The sequence below is a fragment of the Passer domesticus genome, chromosome 7 (assembly GCF_036417665.1).
Source record: "Passer domesticus isolate bPasDom1 chromosome 7, bPasDom1.hap1, whole genome shotgun sequence".
In the NCBI taxonomy this organism is placed as follows: domain Eukaryota; kingdom Metazoa; phylum Chordata; class Aves; order Passeriformes; family Passeridae; genus Passer; species Passer domesticus.
In genome coordinates this window covers 16,492,667-16,510,950 of record NC_087480.1, presented here as the reverse complement: position 1 = coordinate 16,510,950, position 18,284 = coordinate 16,492,667, and the positions used below count along the sequence as shown (strand labels likewise).

At 47.4% G+C, this 18,284-nt stretch overlaps 1 protein-coding gene across 4 annotated transcripts in view; it reads left to right on the top strand.

Moving 5' to 3' along the window:
* Positions 1–7,983: 7,983 nt before the first annotated feature.
* The window catches only part of LOC135304584 (calpain-5-like), a 52,398-nt gene continuing 42,097 nt past the window's right edge, over positions 7,984–18,284 (top strand). Inside the window, exons 1-3 of one of the 4 annotated variants that reach the window (XM_064427149.1) lie at positions 7,984–8,242; positions 14,128–14,214; positions 15,011–15,182. In XM_064427149.1, coding sequence (XP_064283219.1) covers positions 15,018–15,182 — 165 coding nt within the window. In that variant the 5' untranslated portion in view covers positions 7,984–8,242; positions 14,128–14,214; positions 15,011–15,017. Of the gene's footprint in view, positions 8,243–12,140; positions 12,198–12,335; positions 12,358–14,127; positions 14,215–15,010; positions 15,183–16,712; positions 16,811–18,284 lie in introns of those variants that run through there. The other 3 variants (XM_064427151.1, XM_064427152.1, XM_064427153.1) reach the window with 3 other exon arrangements.

Sequence of the window (18,284 nt, the reverse complement as noted above, 5' to 3'; positions counted from 1 at the left end):
CTTGAGCCTGGTGTATCAAATCCAGAGTTTGACCCCACTCTCTGCTGCTCCCTTTCACCATCTGCCATCAAATCTTGTGATTTAAAAAGCTTTTTTCAGGTTGTCACCCCAGGCTGGCTCTGTGCTGTGCTCCAGGAAACACACCAGACCGTGCTGGACCACGTCCTAAAGCAGAGGTGTCCCAAAGGACAGGAGTGACCATAACCATGGGATTCTCCAGGGAGCTGTGAAAACCCCTGAGTGGGATGAACACCCCAGTGGCACTGCTTTAATTGTATCAGTGCTTTGTCAGCCTCATCAGGCTGACCTGCATCTTTAAAAACTTATTCATAAGCTTTTAATAATCATATATTCTGAACATAAGAGACCTGACTAAGTTCCCGGGCCGGTTTAGGCTGGGAGAGAGTTAATTTTCTTCCCAGTAGCACCAACTGTTGTGGTTTGGAGTTGGGGTGAGGATAATGCTGATAACACACTTGTTTTCAGTCATGGCTAAGCAGTGTCTGTGCTCAGACTTTTCAGCTTCTCATGCCCTGCCAATGAGGAGATTGGGGGCACAGGGAGCTGGGAGAGGTCACAGTCAGGACAGCTGACCCCGACTGACCCAAGGATATTCCAGACCATCTGGAGTCATGCTTATCACATGAACTGAGGGAAAGCCATCCATGGGCTGGACAGCTGCACTGTGCATCACTTGCTTTGTACATTGTAATTCTCTTTTACTATCATCATCATGATTGGTTTCTTCCTTTCTGATGCATTAAACTGTCTTTATCTCAACCCACAAGTTCTCTCGCTTTCACCCCTCCGACCCTCTCCCCATCCCCAGGGAAGGCAGGGAGTGAGTGGCTGTGTGGGGTTGGGGTTAAACCAGGTTAAACCAGGCCACCTGAGATCCCCCCCAGTGGGACAGGGCAGGGCTGAGCTGGGCAGCACTGCTGGGCCCTGGAGGCAGCACAGCTCCCTCGCTCTCTGATGTGGCCTCGGTGTCTTTGGGGACAGGGCAGGGTCCCTGTTAGTGCCCCATGGAAGAGAACACTGGAGGAAGCAGAAAGACCTTCCTGGAATCTGCTGAGGTCGTCAGGGTTGGTGGAACAGGAGAAATCAGTTGCTTTTCTTGGAGAGAGGAGGGGGACAAAGATGCTACTCTGACATGGCCTCAGTTTTGCTGAAAAATAAGGCACCAATGCCAACATAAGGTTGAATTAGCACAGAAGCCTGGAATAACCTACAGCCAAATCTGTCATCAGCCTGTAAATGGTGTTCCAGTGCTGCCTAGGAAGGTGAACAGCAGCTAGAGCAGGGTGCAGCAATAAAACCTTCATTTTAAATTAACACAACCAGCCTGGCCTCTGGAGAGTGATGCATTTGTGCAACCAGGAAAGAAAATCTTTGAAAATGCCATTCTGTCACAAATTGTCCATGCTTTAATTAAGAAGTCCTCATCAGGGAGGAAGATAACTATGAGATCCACGAGGGGAGGAACACAGTTGATCTATAATGAAATCAGCTCTCAAATGAGGTCGCCCACCCATGCACTGCTTGTGCACACAAGCCAAGTGCGGGGAGATGAGGCCAAGCTTTTGTATTTTGTAGCTCTGCAAATGAATGGGTCACACTCTGGGTGGGAGGGGACACGAGGGGGGGAATGCAGTTACGTGCTGGAGAACTTGAGGACAAGGGCAAATGTGTCCTCCTGTGCTCTCCTCTTAAAGGACAATTCTCTTATTCCTGTGTTTTGTGACATAGTACTCTGGAACAGGCTCCAGGCACACAAGGGCCAATGCAGCATCCCCACAAGGCTTACTCCATTAAAACAGAAACTAAAAAACACCTTTCTGTCCCCTTGACACAGATTTAGGTACATAAAACCAAGCCTGCCTTCAATATCCTTAAATCTTTAAATGACTCACCATACTCTGCTTTTCTGGTCAGAAAGAGATCAGCTGTGACTCTAAATGCCAGGCACCAGAATTAGGAAAATAATATTTAGAGCAGTAGGCTACAACTCAGGAGACTTTCAGCTGCTGATGTGGCCACAGGTTTCTGTGCCACCTGGGGAATCACCTGGGACCACAATAAAAACACAGCAAGTGCCCAAAATGGGCTTGGAATTTCCTTGGTCTCCAGGTGCCAGCAGGATGGGGATAATCACACCCTCAGGTTCCATGTAAAGAGTTTCACCTGGGAAACTACAACAGCTGCTAAGAGTTACCAGAGCAAGAAATCACCAGCACTGTGAGAGCAGAGCTGGCTTCTGAAATTGCAAGAAGACAAACCTTCACTAAATAATGGCATTGCATGATCAAGTGGCCAAGGTGGAACATCCTGGGTTCCAAAGCTGATGTGAACTGCAGTGAGCATGGCCTGGGCACTGCAACAAAACCCCTAAAGCTTGGTGCAGTGGGTTCTGTCTGGGAGTGCAGAGATGTGCCAGTGCTGGGGGAGGTTTGGACAATGTTCCTGCAGCAGCAGCAGCATCCCACAGACCAGGAATGACAGGGCAAACATGAGCCAAACCCCGTCCAACTCCTGCCAACATTAAACAAGGCATGGTTTCAGGCTGTGTGAGAGGGGCAGTGCTCCTGGAGGCCCTGGAATCTCTGATGGAGAAGGGCAACACGCTAAGCCTGAGCACATTTCTCATGACCCTGAGACAGGAATGGTTTTCTCCAAATCCCACCGCGAAACAAGAGCGCTACAGGCAATGTTTTAAATATTTAATGTTTACACAACACTCGGAATACAAATGGCAATTCAAAGAGAAGGGAACTCCTGTCTCTGTGAGCCCCTCAGGGAGTTTTCTCTTCATGTGTGTTTTTCAGCTTGATTGACGCCTGCCCACACAGACGGTGAACGGCAGCAGGGGATGTGCCCTGTGTGCCCAAAAACACCCGTCCTGCTCCACTGCACAGGGCCCTTGCTGCTAGAGAATTGGGGAAGAACTGGTGATTTAAGCTCCTTTAGCCCCTGTCCCAGCCCCACAAACTTTATTTCACTGCCAGCTCTGCCCATTCAGCTCGTTCCACTTCTTCCCACTGCCATCAGGTGAAACTGCTCTGGGTACTCACAGCAGGATCTTTGCTATAGAGCCAGCCCAGCCCTACAATGAGCTCCACACTACAGCTGCTCTCCCATCCCTACCCCACAGGGATTTCAGCTCCAGCCCCACAATGAGCTCCACACTACAGCTGCTCTCCCATCCCTACCCCACAGCGATTTCAGCTCCAGCCCCACAAGCTTTTTATTTCACTGCCAGCTCAGTTTCCACTCCAGCTCTACATCTCCCCACTACTGACAGGTGAAGCTGCTCCAGGTTCTTGGCAGGATCTTCAGTTTGTCTCCTACCCTGTCCCTACCCCACTGGGGTTTCACCCCTAGCCCTACCACATTTACATCTTGCCAGCTGTGCTGCCTCAGCTCCAGCTCCTCAGCTTCCCTCTGCCTGCGGCTAAAAGCTGCTCCTGGCTCTCACTGCAGCCAGGGCTGTAGACAAGGACACAAACCAGTCACTGCCACCACTTTGCTGTCTCCATGAGCTGTCACACCCATCCCAACGGGCGCAGCTAACGAGACCTGACTCCAAACACACACCTTCCTACAATCCCGCCCCAGCCAGCAATAGGGGCACTGAGCCCCCGATTCCCCATCCCAAAACGTGCCCTTGGTCTGGTTCCGAGCTCCAGAACACCCTGAGGATCCACCCCTGGCTGGGCTGGAAGCCCCAGGGCAGCTCCATCCCCTTCCCTGTGGGATTTATTTCAGCTAAACGTGGGTTTGGGTCTGCCTCCAGCCCCAAGGCTTTATGCTCCCTGTGGCCCCAGTCCTACAAACGCTACTTATCCAGTAAGAGAATAAAAGAGTAGAATAAAAATACTCTATTGCAAAACATTATCGCAGCATAAAAACAATATAATAATGGAATGAAACAACTTTATTGCCGATATTTTTAATATTACAGCTCTACTGGGCCACATCCCGCCCTCCCCTCACTCGGGGACAGCTCTCCCCCCACAGGCTCCACACCAGCCTCCAGCGGCGCTGCTGCCCGACCCTCACGGGGCATAGCGGGCACGGACGGGGCCGGAACGAGCCGCCACCGCGCCGGGACGCGCGGCCCAGCAGCCGCAGGGGCCGGGTCGGATGGAGTTCGGCCCGGTGCTGGCTCACCGACACTCCCCGGCCCACATAACTGTGAGGGTCCTAACCCAGCCCGCACCTCTACCCGGCACCCGAACAGCACTGCTCTCAATCTCCCCGGCACACGCTATTTATACCCCCGCCCGGCCCACCCAGCCAATCCCTGCCCGCTGCCCGGCCCACCCAGCCAATCCCTGCCCGCTGCCCGGCCCGCTTGGGGTTCCCGTGGCATCCCGACAGTCACTATCCGATCCCAACAATCCCTGTCATATCCCTACAGTCCCTATGGCTCCCGACAATCCCTATCGCATATCAACAAGCCCTGTCACATCCCTACACTCCTCATCACATCCCTACCGTCCCTATGGCACCCGACAGTCCCTATCCCACCCCGAGTGCCACTACCCCATCCTGAATGTCCCTATCACACCCCAACAGTGGCTCTGCCATCCCGACAGTGATTTCAGCTCCAGCCCCACAAGCTTTATTTCACGACCAGTTCTCCCGTTTCAGCTCCAACTCCGCATCTCCACTTCCCCCACCGCCAGGTGGAACTGCTCCTGGTTCTCACTTCAGGATCTTTTTGGTTGCAGCTCTCTGAGGTTTCATCTCCAGCTCTAGAGCGCACATTCCAACCCCAGCCTCACAATTTTCCTCCAGCCATTCTCTATCCCAGCCCTGCGGTGATTTCAGCTCCATTCCTATCGCAGCCCTACAGTCGCTCTCCCAGCACCGCAGGGACTCCAGCTGCTCCTCACCACCCCTTCCCTTCCCTGCCCCGGGAGCCCCGGCGACCCTTCCCGGGCCCCAGGGCCACTCAGGAGCTCCCGCTGGCCCAGAGGGCACGGCAGGGCCAGGCAGTGTGGGCAGAACAAGGGACGGCTGGCAAAGAAAGGCAAGGAAGGGCTAGAAAAGGCATGGGAGAGGGAGCCAAGGGAAGGGGAAGGGAAGGGGAAGGGAAGGGAAGGGAAGGGAAGGGAAGGGAAGGGAAGGGAAGGGAAGGGAAGGGAAGGGAAGGGAAGGGAAGGGAAGGGAAGGGAAACACAAAGCAAGGGAGGAATGTGCAGGACAAGGCAAGGGAGCAATCATGCCTTAGCTACTCCTCCCATCCCCTGCCTGTTCCACTTCTCCCTTGCCTTTCCCACCCCTGTTCTTGCCTTTCTCACCCATCCCTTGCCTTTTCTACCCCGTTCTTGCTTTTCCCAACCTGTCCTTGCCTTCCCCACCCATACCTTGCCTTTTCCACCTACCTCTTGTCTTTCCCACCTCTCCCATTCCTTGCCTTTCCCACCTCACCCAACCCTTGCCTTTCCCAGCCCTGTCCTTGCCTTTCCCACCCATGCCTTGCCTTTCCCAGCCCTGTCCTTGCCTTTCCCACCCTCGCATCCCGGGGCGATGCCGCCACCTCGCGGCCACGTTCCCCCTCCCCGGGCTCACCGGAGGGAGGGCGGGTGGATTTCGTGTGTGTCCTGCCTGGAAATAAATCCTGGGGCCCTTCCCTCGCAGGGCTGTTCCCCTGCTCCTCCTTCCCCCCGTGACCAGCCTGCCTGAAAAATAACTCCAAACCCCGCTTCAAACCCTGTAGGGTAGTGTTGCCTTGGCTTTTTAGAATTTTTTCTTCTGATTGTGGTTAAGGTAGTTGGGGGATACAGGCTGCTCTGTACACTTCAGCTTCTGTGACAGCTGTTGACAGGGGCAAAGCCCCTTCTGTGCCTTCTGTTTTAGGGATTGTTTTCCTTTAACTCAATAATAGCAAACCATCACTCTGGGACTGATCCTTACTTCAACCCCTTCTGTCATTTATGCTTTGGAAGAAAGTAGAAAGGAACCTGTTATCAAAATTCCACAATGTGAAGGATGAGCGATCCAGGTTCAAAATGCTGTTGTTGAGCAAAATCAGGCATGACTGGATACACAGATACTCTGAAAATTTTCAGTGACTCTTGCTTAGTTTTCAGATTTCTTGGGCTCTTCTTTGTTCAAACTGCTTAAATTAGAAAGTAGAATAAACATGTAGGATTTAAGTTGAATCTCTGCTGGAAACCACCTCCTGTTTTATTAATAAATTGCCCCATGAAATTAAGTGAATAATAGATGAACATATCTCTGGTGGGACACAGGAACCTGGCAGTGCAGTGTGTGCAAGGTGATGGGCAGGAATTTCTGAAGGTAAGATGGGCTCTGAGCTGAAGGTGCTGAACATACAGATGTGGGGTATAGAAGACCTTGTGAAAGAGCAAGTTCTGGTCGTTCCTTGTGCTGTGGTGTCTCTTTACAAAACAGGCTGGCTCTGGGCTCTGGTTTGCTGCTGAGGTGCAGGAGGAGTCAGGTTTGGAAAGCAGCAAGTCTGGAGAGTGTGGTGGGGCACGGCTCAGGGTGCCTGCAGGCTGTGCAGGAGAGCAGTGAGGAAATTTGGGACACCAGGAGATGCAGCACAGTCATGGATGGAAACCAGTTCATTCAGAGGAGAGGACACATCCACCAAGGCAGCTAAAGGCTGCAGGGTTCATTCAAGGATTTCAGGTATACAATATTGTAAGGTTAAATTGTTCACAATAACTGAGACCTCTTTTCCAGGTTTTTTTTCCATAAGTTCTCATCCGTGTAGCTCATCTTGCTGCCTGTCCGAAGGAATTTCTGTTTCTGACAAGACTTCCAGCAAGAGCTCCTCCTCAGCCCAGACAAATCCCATCCAATTCTTGGATTACACCACTCACATCAAAAAGTTCTCATGGTTTTGTTCTGCACTGGATCAAAGCAAAGGCAGCTAGTGCGAGAACACTTCTTATAAGCTGTGAATATTATTATCAGCTCACAGAGTGGAATTTTGTTGTGCTCTTGTGGGAGTTTTCATGTTCTTCCCTCAGCTGTGCAAATGAATCACAGTGTGCGTGTAATATACAGGCATCAGCTTTTTATTATGATTTAAACTCTGGGCTACTTACTCAATCAGGAATTGGAAACACATGGCTTTAGTTTGTAAGGTTTTTTTATTCATGAAATGGTAAAATTGTAGTGGCGGCTTCCAGGGACTTTCAGTCCAAATTTCAGCGTGCATTCAAGAGGAATTGGGGTAAGAGAGCAAACAGTCCTGTGGTGAACCTTGCAGTACAGAAATTTGTGATACTTCTTAATCATCTTCAGAGTATTTTGTGGATGTAACTCATCCCCTGAGATCCAATCTCCTCTAGGAAATTTGCTCAGTAATAATGTTGAGGAGAAAGAATGAACCTATTTGTAAACTTAGACCAGTTATGCTAAAATGAGGATTAAATGGAGGAAAAAACCTGGGGAGAATATATAAAACTATATATAGTGCAGATGAAATTTTGTAATGCATTTTGAAATGGTGCTTGTTCAAAAAATGGGACTACATTTATTAAAATACAAATAAAAGCCACATAATGGCAAAATAAAGGTTTTATAGTCCTCAAATCAAGGGGAAAAATCAAGTTAAATTAACCCGGATGTTTAGGATTTACCCAAAAGGAAATTGAGGCTGAGCAAAATATGGAGAGAAGCTTGTTTTTCCAAAACCATTTATTGTCAAGAATGTCTTTGTGTCCTGCTTTTTATTTTGGTACAGCACAGAGAAATTTTCTGTATTATTTTCTGGGTTCTAAACTTTGTTACCCCCATTAAGTGATACCAATTCCTTTACTAGGACAGGGAGAGGAGGATGAATGCTGTGCAGCCTAATAAGGAATGTAACTTTTTTTTTTTTTTCACGGTGCACATTAATCCGTTTTCCCAAAAAAAAAAAAAAAAAAAAAAAAAAAAAAAAAAAAAAAAAAAAAAAAAAAAAATCCAAACCCTGCAACTCTTGCCAAACAGCCTGGCCTTATCTCCTTCTCTAAGAGTTCATTCACAGTTCCAACCACAGCCACAGCTGATGGTTTGTGTGTCAGGAGCGCAGCAGGCTCTGCACTTCGGGTCAGCTCGGAGCTTTCCTGGTGTCCTGGGGGAGTTATCCCAACACACACCCCCTGGAGATGTGAGCGTGGTGCAGCCCGGAGAATCCCACTTAAGAAGCAGAGGGATCATTGTCTGCAGGAGCCACTTTGGAGCTCGATGTGCCCCAGCAGCGTCTGACCCCAGGCAGGTGAGTGCCTGACGGGTGTTTGCTGATTGACACCTCTGTCACCAGGAGAGAGAGCTCTGTGTGAGCCCTAACGAGCCAGCACAGTGAGAAAATGCTTTGGATTATTCGAATTTATTTAATATATAGTTCTTTCACAAAGTCACAGCTCTGTGCTAACTCTGAGACAAAGTTTATTGCAGGATTTATTGCCAAAGCATGGGTGCTGTCCTTTCTTCTGGATAACCAGTTCCACTCTGCTTTTCTCTCTACAGGCATCCTTTACAGTTATTCCAAAGAAAGGGGCCAGACTGAGAAAGTGTGATTTGATCTCTGCTCATGTAATTCCATTTGCCATCCTGTCTCTGATCTGCCAAAATATTGTCAGTTCTCTTTGTGGATTCCTTCACTGTGAAATTCAAGGGGTTTTTTGGTTTTTATTTTTACTTTATTTCACTGTTCTTGTGAAGGGGAGATTTTTGTAAATAATTGTATCTAAAATAATTGATAAGTGGATATATAAAATAATAGAGTGGCCTAATAAGGAGTTACTGATTAATTTGCAATCTCTTTTTACCCTCTTTATTTAAACTAACTTTTATGAAAAGGCAGAATGGAGAGGTACTGGAATTCTGAAGAAAGCTGTTTCCTGTGGTTTCAGCACAAAACCTTGGCTTGAATGAATTAAGTGACAATGCTGTTTGCATTTTCTTCAGAGCTTTTTATAGATCACTTGACTGGATTAATGTTAATTGTAACAATTGCCATCTACTCTACTAAAAGATTTTTAAAAGAATCTAACTGGAATTGTACCTCTCTGATGTTAACTGAAAGCATGTCTGATTTTGAGGCTGTCCTGGAAGCCACTGAAGGGCAAGATTTCTTAAAACATGAGGACACCTTTGCACTTTGGAAAATCCTGAAAGGAGCCATGGGTTTTGTCTCTGCTTGCAATGATCTTCAAGAATTTCAGGATTTTGTTGAATGTTTCACCTGGAAGTCAGGTGGAGGCAAAGTCTGCTCTGCTGCTAATGCCATTGCTTTTTAAATCTTTGCCCTTGCCTGAGGAGAGAGAACAGTTAAAAGTGTTTCACGGGGGATAAACTCCCATGGGAAAGGCAAGGAGGGGAGAGAGGGAGTCCAGCCAGAGTTTATCCTCCCTGAGTGTGTTCTGCCAGGACTTTGAGTGGTTTTGACCATGAAATCAGCATTGTACTGCTGAATAATCACAGGTGTATATTCAATTCACTCCGTTCTCAAGCTGAAAAGATCCCACACACCCCTGACCATCAGCCAGCCCTACAAATCTGGGATGTTTCTGCTCATGCCAGAAGCAGCTGTTCCCCCTTGGGCACAGTCACCTGCAGGGGCTGTTTCCTCAGCAGCTGTTTGCCTCTGCACTCCCATCCTGAGGGGTCAGAATGAGTTTGCACTTTATCTCACCGGGAACTGGTGAGACGGAGAGAGAACAAGCTGAGAAAATCAGCAGCAGGTTCTTGGCAGAGCTCCTGCTCCACTCCTGGGCTTAGGGAACATCAGGCTTGGTCCTGACCCAGCACCCACCCTCTGCAGTGCAGTCTGAATTCTGATCCCAGCTGAAGTACCACAGAACCCCTCCTATCCCAGTGAGACATGAAAGAAAAACCTGGTTAAGCACCGTGCTGTTGCAGTTCAAGTGTTGTAATTAATTTTATCGTGGAAAAACTTTGGTTTATAGCCTGTTGATTCTGCCAGGCTGTGCTGCTGTCTGTGAAAGCAAACAGCTTGTGGGCTGTCCGGTGGCTCTCCCCCACATTCCTGCTCAGAAGTGATAGGATATGGGTTGGGATACTCCCAAATGAAAATATGTGGTTTTCTTTCTCGATTTTGTGGCAAAACTGCCCAGCAGAACAAGGTTGGCACTGTCCTGTTTCTGCAAGAAGGCAAATGCTTGTGTCTCCTTCCCATAGCTAATTCTTGAGCGGAGCTAACAGAGAAACCTTCTTTATACGTCTATAAAATTCCTGAGTTACAGAGGCTATAAAATAGTCCAACTTACCTTATTTTGTTGGAAAATCCAAATACTGGATGAAAGAAGTATCATTAATAATCATGTATTAATAATCATTAATAATCATGGCATCCCCAGAGCACACAAGTAACTGGTATTTCACCCAGTCAGGGAGAGCACTGCCATCCAAAACTACTGAGAATGCTGGATCACAGTCATTAATACTGGACAGGATGCTATTAAATTATCCTGTGCAGCAAATTTGGTCAGCATTGAATATATTCCTACTAATGCAATTGCACATCCACACAACCCAGACTTAACAATGACTTTATACATTTTTATTGGCTTACGCAGAGGAAGAGAGGAGATCCAGTCCAACATAAAGCCTCCCAGTTAATGACTTGAGCTGTTTAAAGAGTTTGAATGAGTAAATTTCTCCAGAAGACATGCTTCTACTGCAGCAGTAGCAGTGGAACAGCCAAGATCGTGAAACCAGTGTTTATGAAGTGGAAGATTTTCAACTGCTTTAAGTTCCCCTGCACTTAATACAGATTTGCAAAGTCATTGTGTTGTAAGGACCTGTGATCACTCTGCACAGCAAGAAAGAGCAATAACCTTTTCCAGCTGGAAGTTCCTTTAATTAGTTTTACAGAAAACCAGTTCGGAGTAATTTAAAGCTTTTGGCTGCAGGGCTGCTTTTTTGGAAGCACTCACTGGTTTGATTGTTCTGAAGCAAACTGTGGAGACAGAGATGTTTGGGAAAATACAAAACTATGTTTGCAAACAGTGAAATACTTGAGTCCCTGTTTTGCTCTCGTAGTCCAAACAGTGGCTTTGAGGTTTGGTGAGGAGTCAGTGCTGAGCTGGGAGGTTTCTGTGCGCTGTCAAGACAGGCACACGACTGCAGGTACAAAAGAGAAACCTGAGAACCAGGGGTGGCTGTTAGTCCTGCTCAGGTGACAACTTGGTACCTGAAATGGACAATAATCTTCAAACTGGGTTTGTACAATAACAGAATGGTTTGGGTTGGAAAGCTCCTTTAGGAGCTGAAAGGCTGCTCTAAGGTTTCCCTGGAGCCTTCTCTTCTGCAGGCTGAGGCACCCCAGCTCTCTCAGCCTGGGAGGCTATCCCAGAGCATGGAATATGCTGTGTGCATCATTTCTGGCATCCCTCCACGGCCTTCCCAGTCAGGGGCTCCTGAACCAGCAGGAATGTGGGCCTGAACTCAGGATTCACTTCTGGAAGAAGCAGTTTCATTTTCAAAGTTGTGTCCAACTGTGGCCTTAAATCCTGCCTGGAAATGCACTTTGCCCTTTTAGTCCTGGTGCTGTGCATGGAAATTCTTTGGAGTCCTGCAGCTGGAACAGCAAAGTGGGGCGTGTTACAGAATTTATGTGTTACAACACATCAAGCCTCCTCCTTGCAGAGGAGTTTCATCTGGCACCGAGGACCCTCTGCAGCTGCTTGGCCTCTGGGGCTGAAAGTGCTGGGTTTGGTTATGAAAAACCCAGCCCTGCTGTCCCTGCACCCCTTGGGCTGGGATGGGAGTGGGAGGGATGGCTGGGCTTAGCAGCTGCACTAACTGCTCTGCCTGGGTTTTCACCCTGCACGTCACTTGGTCACACAAAGTAACCAAACTGGGATGAGAGCAGGTGAATTCTGTTCAGGTTTGTGTGTTTATTGCATGAATTCAAGGATAAGGAGGGTGTAGTTCTCCCTCACACATCTGTCTGTTTTGGATCTCCTGTGTAGCAGATGGAGAAGAGAAAGGTTAGGACAGGGAAATGTGAGTGTAAAGAAACACTGTTGGGTAGTTTAAGACTCTAAGCTTATCTTAATGCTCTGGGGAACACCTGGATTTCAAGTGAATGTCCCTTTAATTAATTGCTGCTGCTAAGGCCAGGAGCTGGTATTTGCCCAGGACTGAATGTGATTTAGCTGTGCTCGGACTGGCTCTGGCAGAGGAATCATCTCTGAGAATAAACTGTAAGTAAAACTGAGATTGTTCTGTGGTCAGGCTGAAGAGGGTACTCTGCACCAGCTCAACTCTTCTGCTGAATCCCTTTTTCTAAACAGAATGGAAAATTCTGGAGAAACAGAGGGGCAGAGAAAGACTTAAAAGCTGAACGGTTGAAAGCTCAGTGAGGTGAGACTCCTGTATTTCTGCTGATAGCCCAGGGGATTGGGTGACCTGTAGAGCTCTTCGGTGTTTATTCTCCCTTCTCCTCTGTCCCTCCCCTGCACTGGTCCCTTCTCTCTGCAGAGTGACAGAGTGTCTCTAGCTGGGGTGCAGTATTTTTAGGACTGTATTTCATAGTCCACTGTGCAGAGCTCATTCTGTATCACATGGCAGAGCAGGCAGCCCTGGCAGAGCAGCTGCCAAGCCCTGCAGTGTTTCCTCAGCACTGCAAGGCTGGAGTGCCAGCTGAGCCAGGGTAAAGCTGTGGCTGTGCAGCAGGGGATGCTCTGCTGCCCTGTTCCCCAGCTGGAGAATGGAGGAAGGACTGTGCTTCTTAGTTTGGGAGCTTCAGTCATCAACTGAGGGTCAAAAACTGGGAGCTGCTTCAAAAATAAACCTTGGAATGGGAGCCAGGTCTGCCTCAGGCCATGTCCTGGTAGGTGAACACTCCAGGAGAGGTGGGCTCCATCCTCAGCACTCAAACCACCAGGCTGTTGTACAGAAGCTGCACTGATATTCTTGATGGAGGGCTTTCCAACGAAAAAGAGATGTTTTTATTGAGTTTGAAATGGGCAGCTCTGTGTTCCTGTGAAAGTGGGTTCCTCCTGGTTCTCCAGATGGTGATGGGACATCAGTTCAGTGCCTCCTGGGTGGGAATGAAACATTCAGCAGCCAGGAGAGCAGCCCTGGGAGCCTGAGCCCCAAAAACACACTGCAGATGTTACAGAGAGCCTGGAGAGGGGCGGGAGAAGAGACTGGCAGGAGAAGCCTCCTCCTTGTTGGTGTTTCCCTTGCTGAGCACTGCCCGGCAGCCCAGGACGAGGCCGGCAGTGCTTTATCACCTCCTTCTGTGCATTGCCACAGAACATTCCGGGCTGTTGTGGAACGGAGCGTTAATCCTGGAAGGTCTCATGTTCCTGTCTGGCAGATAGGTGGGAAAAAAGGGCAGGGGAGTGAGGTCATGAAAAACCTGTCTCAATGAATTAGGCAGCAACAGAAACCTCATCACCCAGGGGCTATTTTAAAAACAAGTAGACTCGGTTTAGAATGTTAGATAGCTCATGGGGAATTTTTAATGATCAAGAATGCCAGTTATCATGAAATAATCTATATCCCACCCAAATTAGTCAGACTATTTTGTTGTGGTCTCTGAAGTGCCTCTGTAAAATTGACAAGTTGTTCTACACATGAATTTGAAGAACTGGTTTGTGGCGGGGGAAGCAAATCTATTTGCCCTGTCTTGGGAGGCCACATGCCAAGTGAGAGGCCTTGAGACTTTTTTTGAGGGAGATAACTAACCAGAAAGGAATAGAATCGCAAAATGGCTTTGATGGGGAGGGATCTTAAAGCCCATCCAGTCCCACCCTCTGCCATGGACAGGGACACCTTCCACCATCCCAGGTTACTCCAAGCTCCATCCATCCTGGCCTTGGACACTTCCAGGGATCCAGGAGCAGCCACAAACAGGTTTCACTCACAAGAACAAAGACCATGATAAATTTGCCATTTCCAAGTGTTCCTCATTACTCTTCTGTATTTCTCTCACTGTGCTCACTTGCCCACCTGCAAAAGCTTGGTTTTGTGGAATCTCATCCAATTTGTGCTGCAGGTGGCTCAAGGAGCAGCAGCTGAGCTCCCTGCAGCTGGACACAGCGGGTGGCTGCCAGGACCATGTGGTGCCATGCTCCAGAGTAGGATGTTGGTTAATTCAGCCTGCATTTGTCTTTATTGCTGTAGGCAAGGGAGGGGAGATACATCTCAAATTCCAGCCTGTGTCCAGAAGGAAGAGGAAAGGAACTGACACACAGGACCCCTCCAAACAAGGTAAGTTCAGATCTCTCATCACTCTCTCTCATGAAGCAGAGGTAGCATCCCTCATGTCCTCCAAATTTCAAACTATCAGTGATTTCTGTAATTGATTACTCATTTGTAAAATGTTTTAAAGCTATTTATTTGAGCTCTGTGGGTGCAACCATAAACCTGCCAAGTTTGATAGTCAGGATTCTGGGAATACATTGTTTGGGTTTTTTGTTGTTGTTGTGCTTTTTTAAAAATACTTTTAGTTCTCATCAATTATTTGCAAATATTTTCTCCTTCTGGGAAATCTGTTCCCTGAAATGTAACATAAAGTTCAAAGACAATAGTACAAGCCAAAGCATTGTCACTTACATTAAGATGGAGAAATGTGGAAATCTGGTTTTGGTTTTTTTAGGCATGAAATCTGAAGAAGATAATTCGAGCTTTAGTGGCCAGAAGAACATAAGAAAGACGGCCCAGCCCTTCACACATGGTGCAGACTGAGAGCCAAGCCTCACTCTGCTACCTTTCCAATCAATTAGACAAAGCAAAATGTTGAGTTTGTGCCTGGCCTGGGCTCTTTCCTGATAAGAATTCTGTTCAAACAAAAATATGATCCTTATCTGTAGGATCTTCTTGTGTTTATACTTTCCCAGTCTTTAATCTAATCTAATATATAATCTGGGGCTTTTTGTTTTATTATAAATAAATCAGTCGCCTCATTTAGAACAAGTTGCATGCTCTCTTGTTCAAGACCAGGGAGTGGTGTCACCTATGGGCTTTCAAGAGTCTTCATGGTTTGTCCAATGTTGATCTTATGTAGACAGAAGATGTCCTCATCAGTGCAGCTCTTCCGAGACCAGAGGTACCACGAGCTGAAGGGGCAGTGCCTGCGGCAGGGGATCCTCTTTGAGGACCCTGAGTTTCCAGCCTCGGATGAATCCCTTTACTACGACTCAGCAGCAAAAGGGAAGGTGGAATGGAAGCGGCCAAAGGTAAATGGTGGATGTGTTTGCACTCCTGCTGGCTCCTCCAGCAGAGACACTTCCACCAAGAGGTGTCTGAGCACAGCTTTGTTCTGTTCTGAGCTGCCACCCTCTCCCTCAGCTGTTTGAGTTTGGTTCTGGTGAAGCCTTAGCAGCAAGTTCTACCCAGAGAGAGTGGAGAGTTCTCCTTTATTGGTTGATGCCAGCTCTGGTCTCTGCATGGCTGTGCTGAATTCACAATGGATTTTGGCTCTGACTTGTGTAAAACCTCAATTACCCACCAGTGACCTTCTATGCCAAATGAACAGCTATTATCTGTAAGCAACCAAGAATGCTTTTGTCTCTTTGCCACTTTTACTGGCATCTTAACAGGAAAACAAATATCTAATTTGCTTTGAATGGGAACTAATGTAGTAGGAATTTCAAATCATTAATACCTATATCCATGGTCAATTAATTGGTTTGCTCTGAGGTTTTATGCTTCACATGTATTTTTAAATCAGCTCACAGCCATAAGCAAACAATTCAGAAGAACACAAACCCATTCCCAGTCTGGCTTTCCATCAGTGTCATCTGTTCTCTTACTGTGACAAGTGTAATGGAGAGGCCAGTGGAAGCCTCCAGCCAGATGCAGGCAGTATTTTTGCCCTTAAGCATGATGAATCACTCCTTGACCTCACCCATGTCCACTTTTGGGGTTAATCTTCTGGAAGCACAGACTTGGGTGTCTTTCCTTAGAAAACACAATGCCAATGTGATGTCCTTCACATACAGCTGGTGCTGTTCTGTGTCCTCTGTGACAGGGGACAGCAGATGAGGCTGACCAAGGCTGGGCTCTCTTTGCCAGGATGGCCTGAGGCTGCTTCTCTATTTTGCTTCTCTTCTTTCCTGGTGGTGCTCATTCCTCACAGCAGCTTCTCTACTGGAATTTTAGTGAGCAGTCAAAGGGTTGCTTTCATTGCTTCTCATTTCAGTTTTTCAAGTCAGACATGAGACTGAAGAATGGGGAGAAGTAATTTGGGAAAGAAAAAGAAGACATTCCAAAGTCTGTGGGTTTATTTTTATTTCTGAGCACTTTCCTGTTTATTGGAGTCTTTCATCCCCTCCTAGAAGAGAAAATACTGTGCAACCATTCACAGTGAGGTCAGGAAGAGTGTTTGTTCTTCATCAAAGATGTGAAGCAAGAGCTAAACTCTTGCCAAGGATGCCATTTTGGGCCATTCTTGTGCCTGTGAGTTTGTTCAAGGTGGTGGTCAGTAGTTTGAAATCTAATTGTAGGTCAGTGATTAGCTTTGCATTCAATTATTACCCATTAAACATTATGTTAATGTAGGAAACCTCACATATTAGTTAATGTTCTATTTACATAGATTTTATTATAATTTATCATAAAACCAAGCACAGATTAACCTGACCCTCCTGGGATGTTGAACCATATCCCACCAGTCCTGGCCTCTGCCAGCCAGAAGTTCAGAGGGTGAATTCTGGTGTTGATGCCAACAACACAGAACCATAGAATCTTCCAGGTTGACAAAGCCTGCTAAGATCATTGAATCCAACACTTACCCTGACACTGCTGAGTCCACTGCTAAGCTATGTCCAATTGCAATCAGTTCCAGTGCTTGACAACCCTTTTGGTAAAGAAGTTTCTCTTTATATCTAATCTAAACCTCTCCTGTGTGTGAATCCTTTGCTGGTGTTTCAGAACATTGGGCTCTGCTAATACCCCAGTTCCTCTGAGATAAACCTGTGAAACAGCAGCTGAGCTGAGCACGACCATTTCAAAGGTGCAGCATCTTCCAGAGCCCCTCAGCTCATGCAGGAAGACTCCTGGGGAGATCCTCTGTGGGAAAACCTGCTGGTTTGTTGGAAAAAGAGTAAGAAACATTCCCTCTGGTTAGTGGACATTCTTTCTGCCCACTGATATTAGCATCATCCTGCTCTTTTCCTGTGATTTCCCTGGTGTTTCCTCCCTTGCCAGGCTGAAGTAGGGCTGGGGGCAGCTGTGTCCTGTCAAGAGGGGATGTCCTTGGCCACCTGTCCTGGTTAACACTGCCTCTGTGTGGTCCTGCTCAGCATGGGCTGAAAATACCCAGGAATTCCTGCAGCTGCTGAATGGATACTTTGTCTTATTTTTAACAAAACCTGGGTTTGTGTGAACTTTTTCATTGACCCTGCAGAAAGGATGGAATCTCAAGGACATCGTTGTCAGTGTTAAACAAACAGCAGTGATCCCCCAAGCAGGGCAGGCAGGCATGTGAGGAAAGAGTGGGTAAGCTTGCTTCAGAGATAAACACTGTTCTTTAGTTATTCACAAGGAAAAATAGTCTGATCCTACAGAATGAGACTCTTATCATGTGCTTTCCTGGTTTCCCTGCTTTGACCCTGTGTTTTTGAGCCCTGATTCTGCTTTCATCTGCATCTTCTCTTTTTGAGAGGGCTGTGATTGCACCCTGATGTTCTGGGAAGACAGAGCTGGTCTGTGTCCAGGAAAACAGTACAGAAAGACACCGTGAGACAGAGCTGCTGATCTGCTTCCCCAGAAACCCCTCCTGTGTCCCAGCCCACTGAGGGACACTGCTCTGTTTGATTAAATTCCCATTAACTCCAAAGGTCAGATACCTGGCTGAAGGTGGGGAGTTGCATCTGCACAGCCCAGTGTCCTTTTTCCTAGAAACACTGCATGCCATGGGCCACATTCTCCACTCTTCCCACCAGTTTTCCAGCCTTTTCAGAGTGGTTATCACCATGCAATGGAAAAGTCCAGAAAATAAGGCAGTACTGTGTTCTGGAATGATCCAGTGATAAGAATAGATGGGACAAGTGTCTCCCCACTTCCCAAATTGGGGTGTGTGGGATGAGCAGGTTGGTGATTTATCCAACCTTTATTCTCTGCTGCCAGGGAATTCAGGAGCTCTGACTTCTGCACCTTCATGTGTTTACTGCAGGCAGTAGCAGCTTTTGTTTGCTTCTGGTGGAAAATGATCCATTGTCTCAGGAGCTGAAACATCTTCATATTTACAAGTGCTGATTGAAACCCTAAACCCTCCCCTACCTTGTTGCCTATTTAAGATTTTGCTCTCATTTGGAAGACAGAGGAAGCTTGGGGAA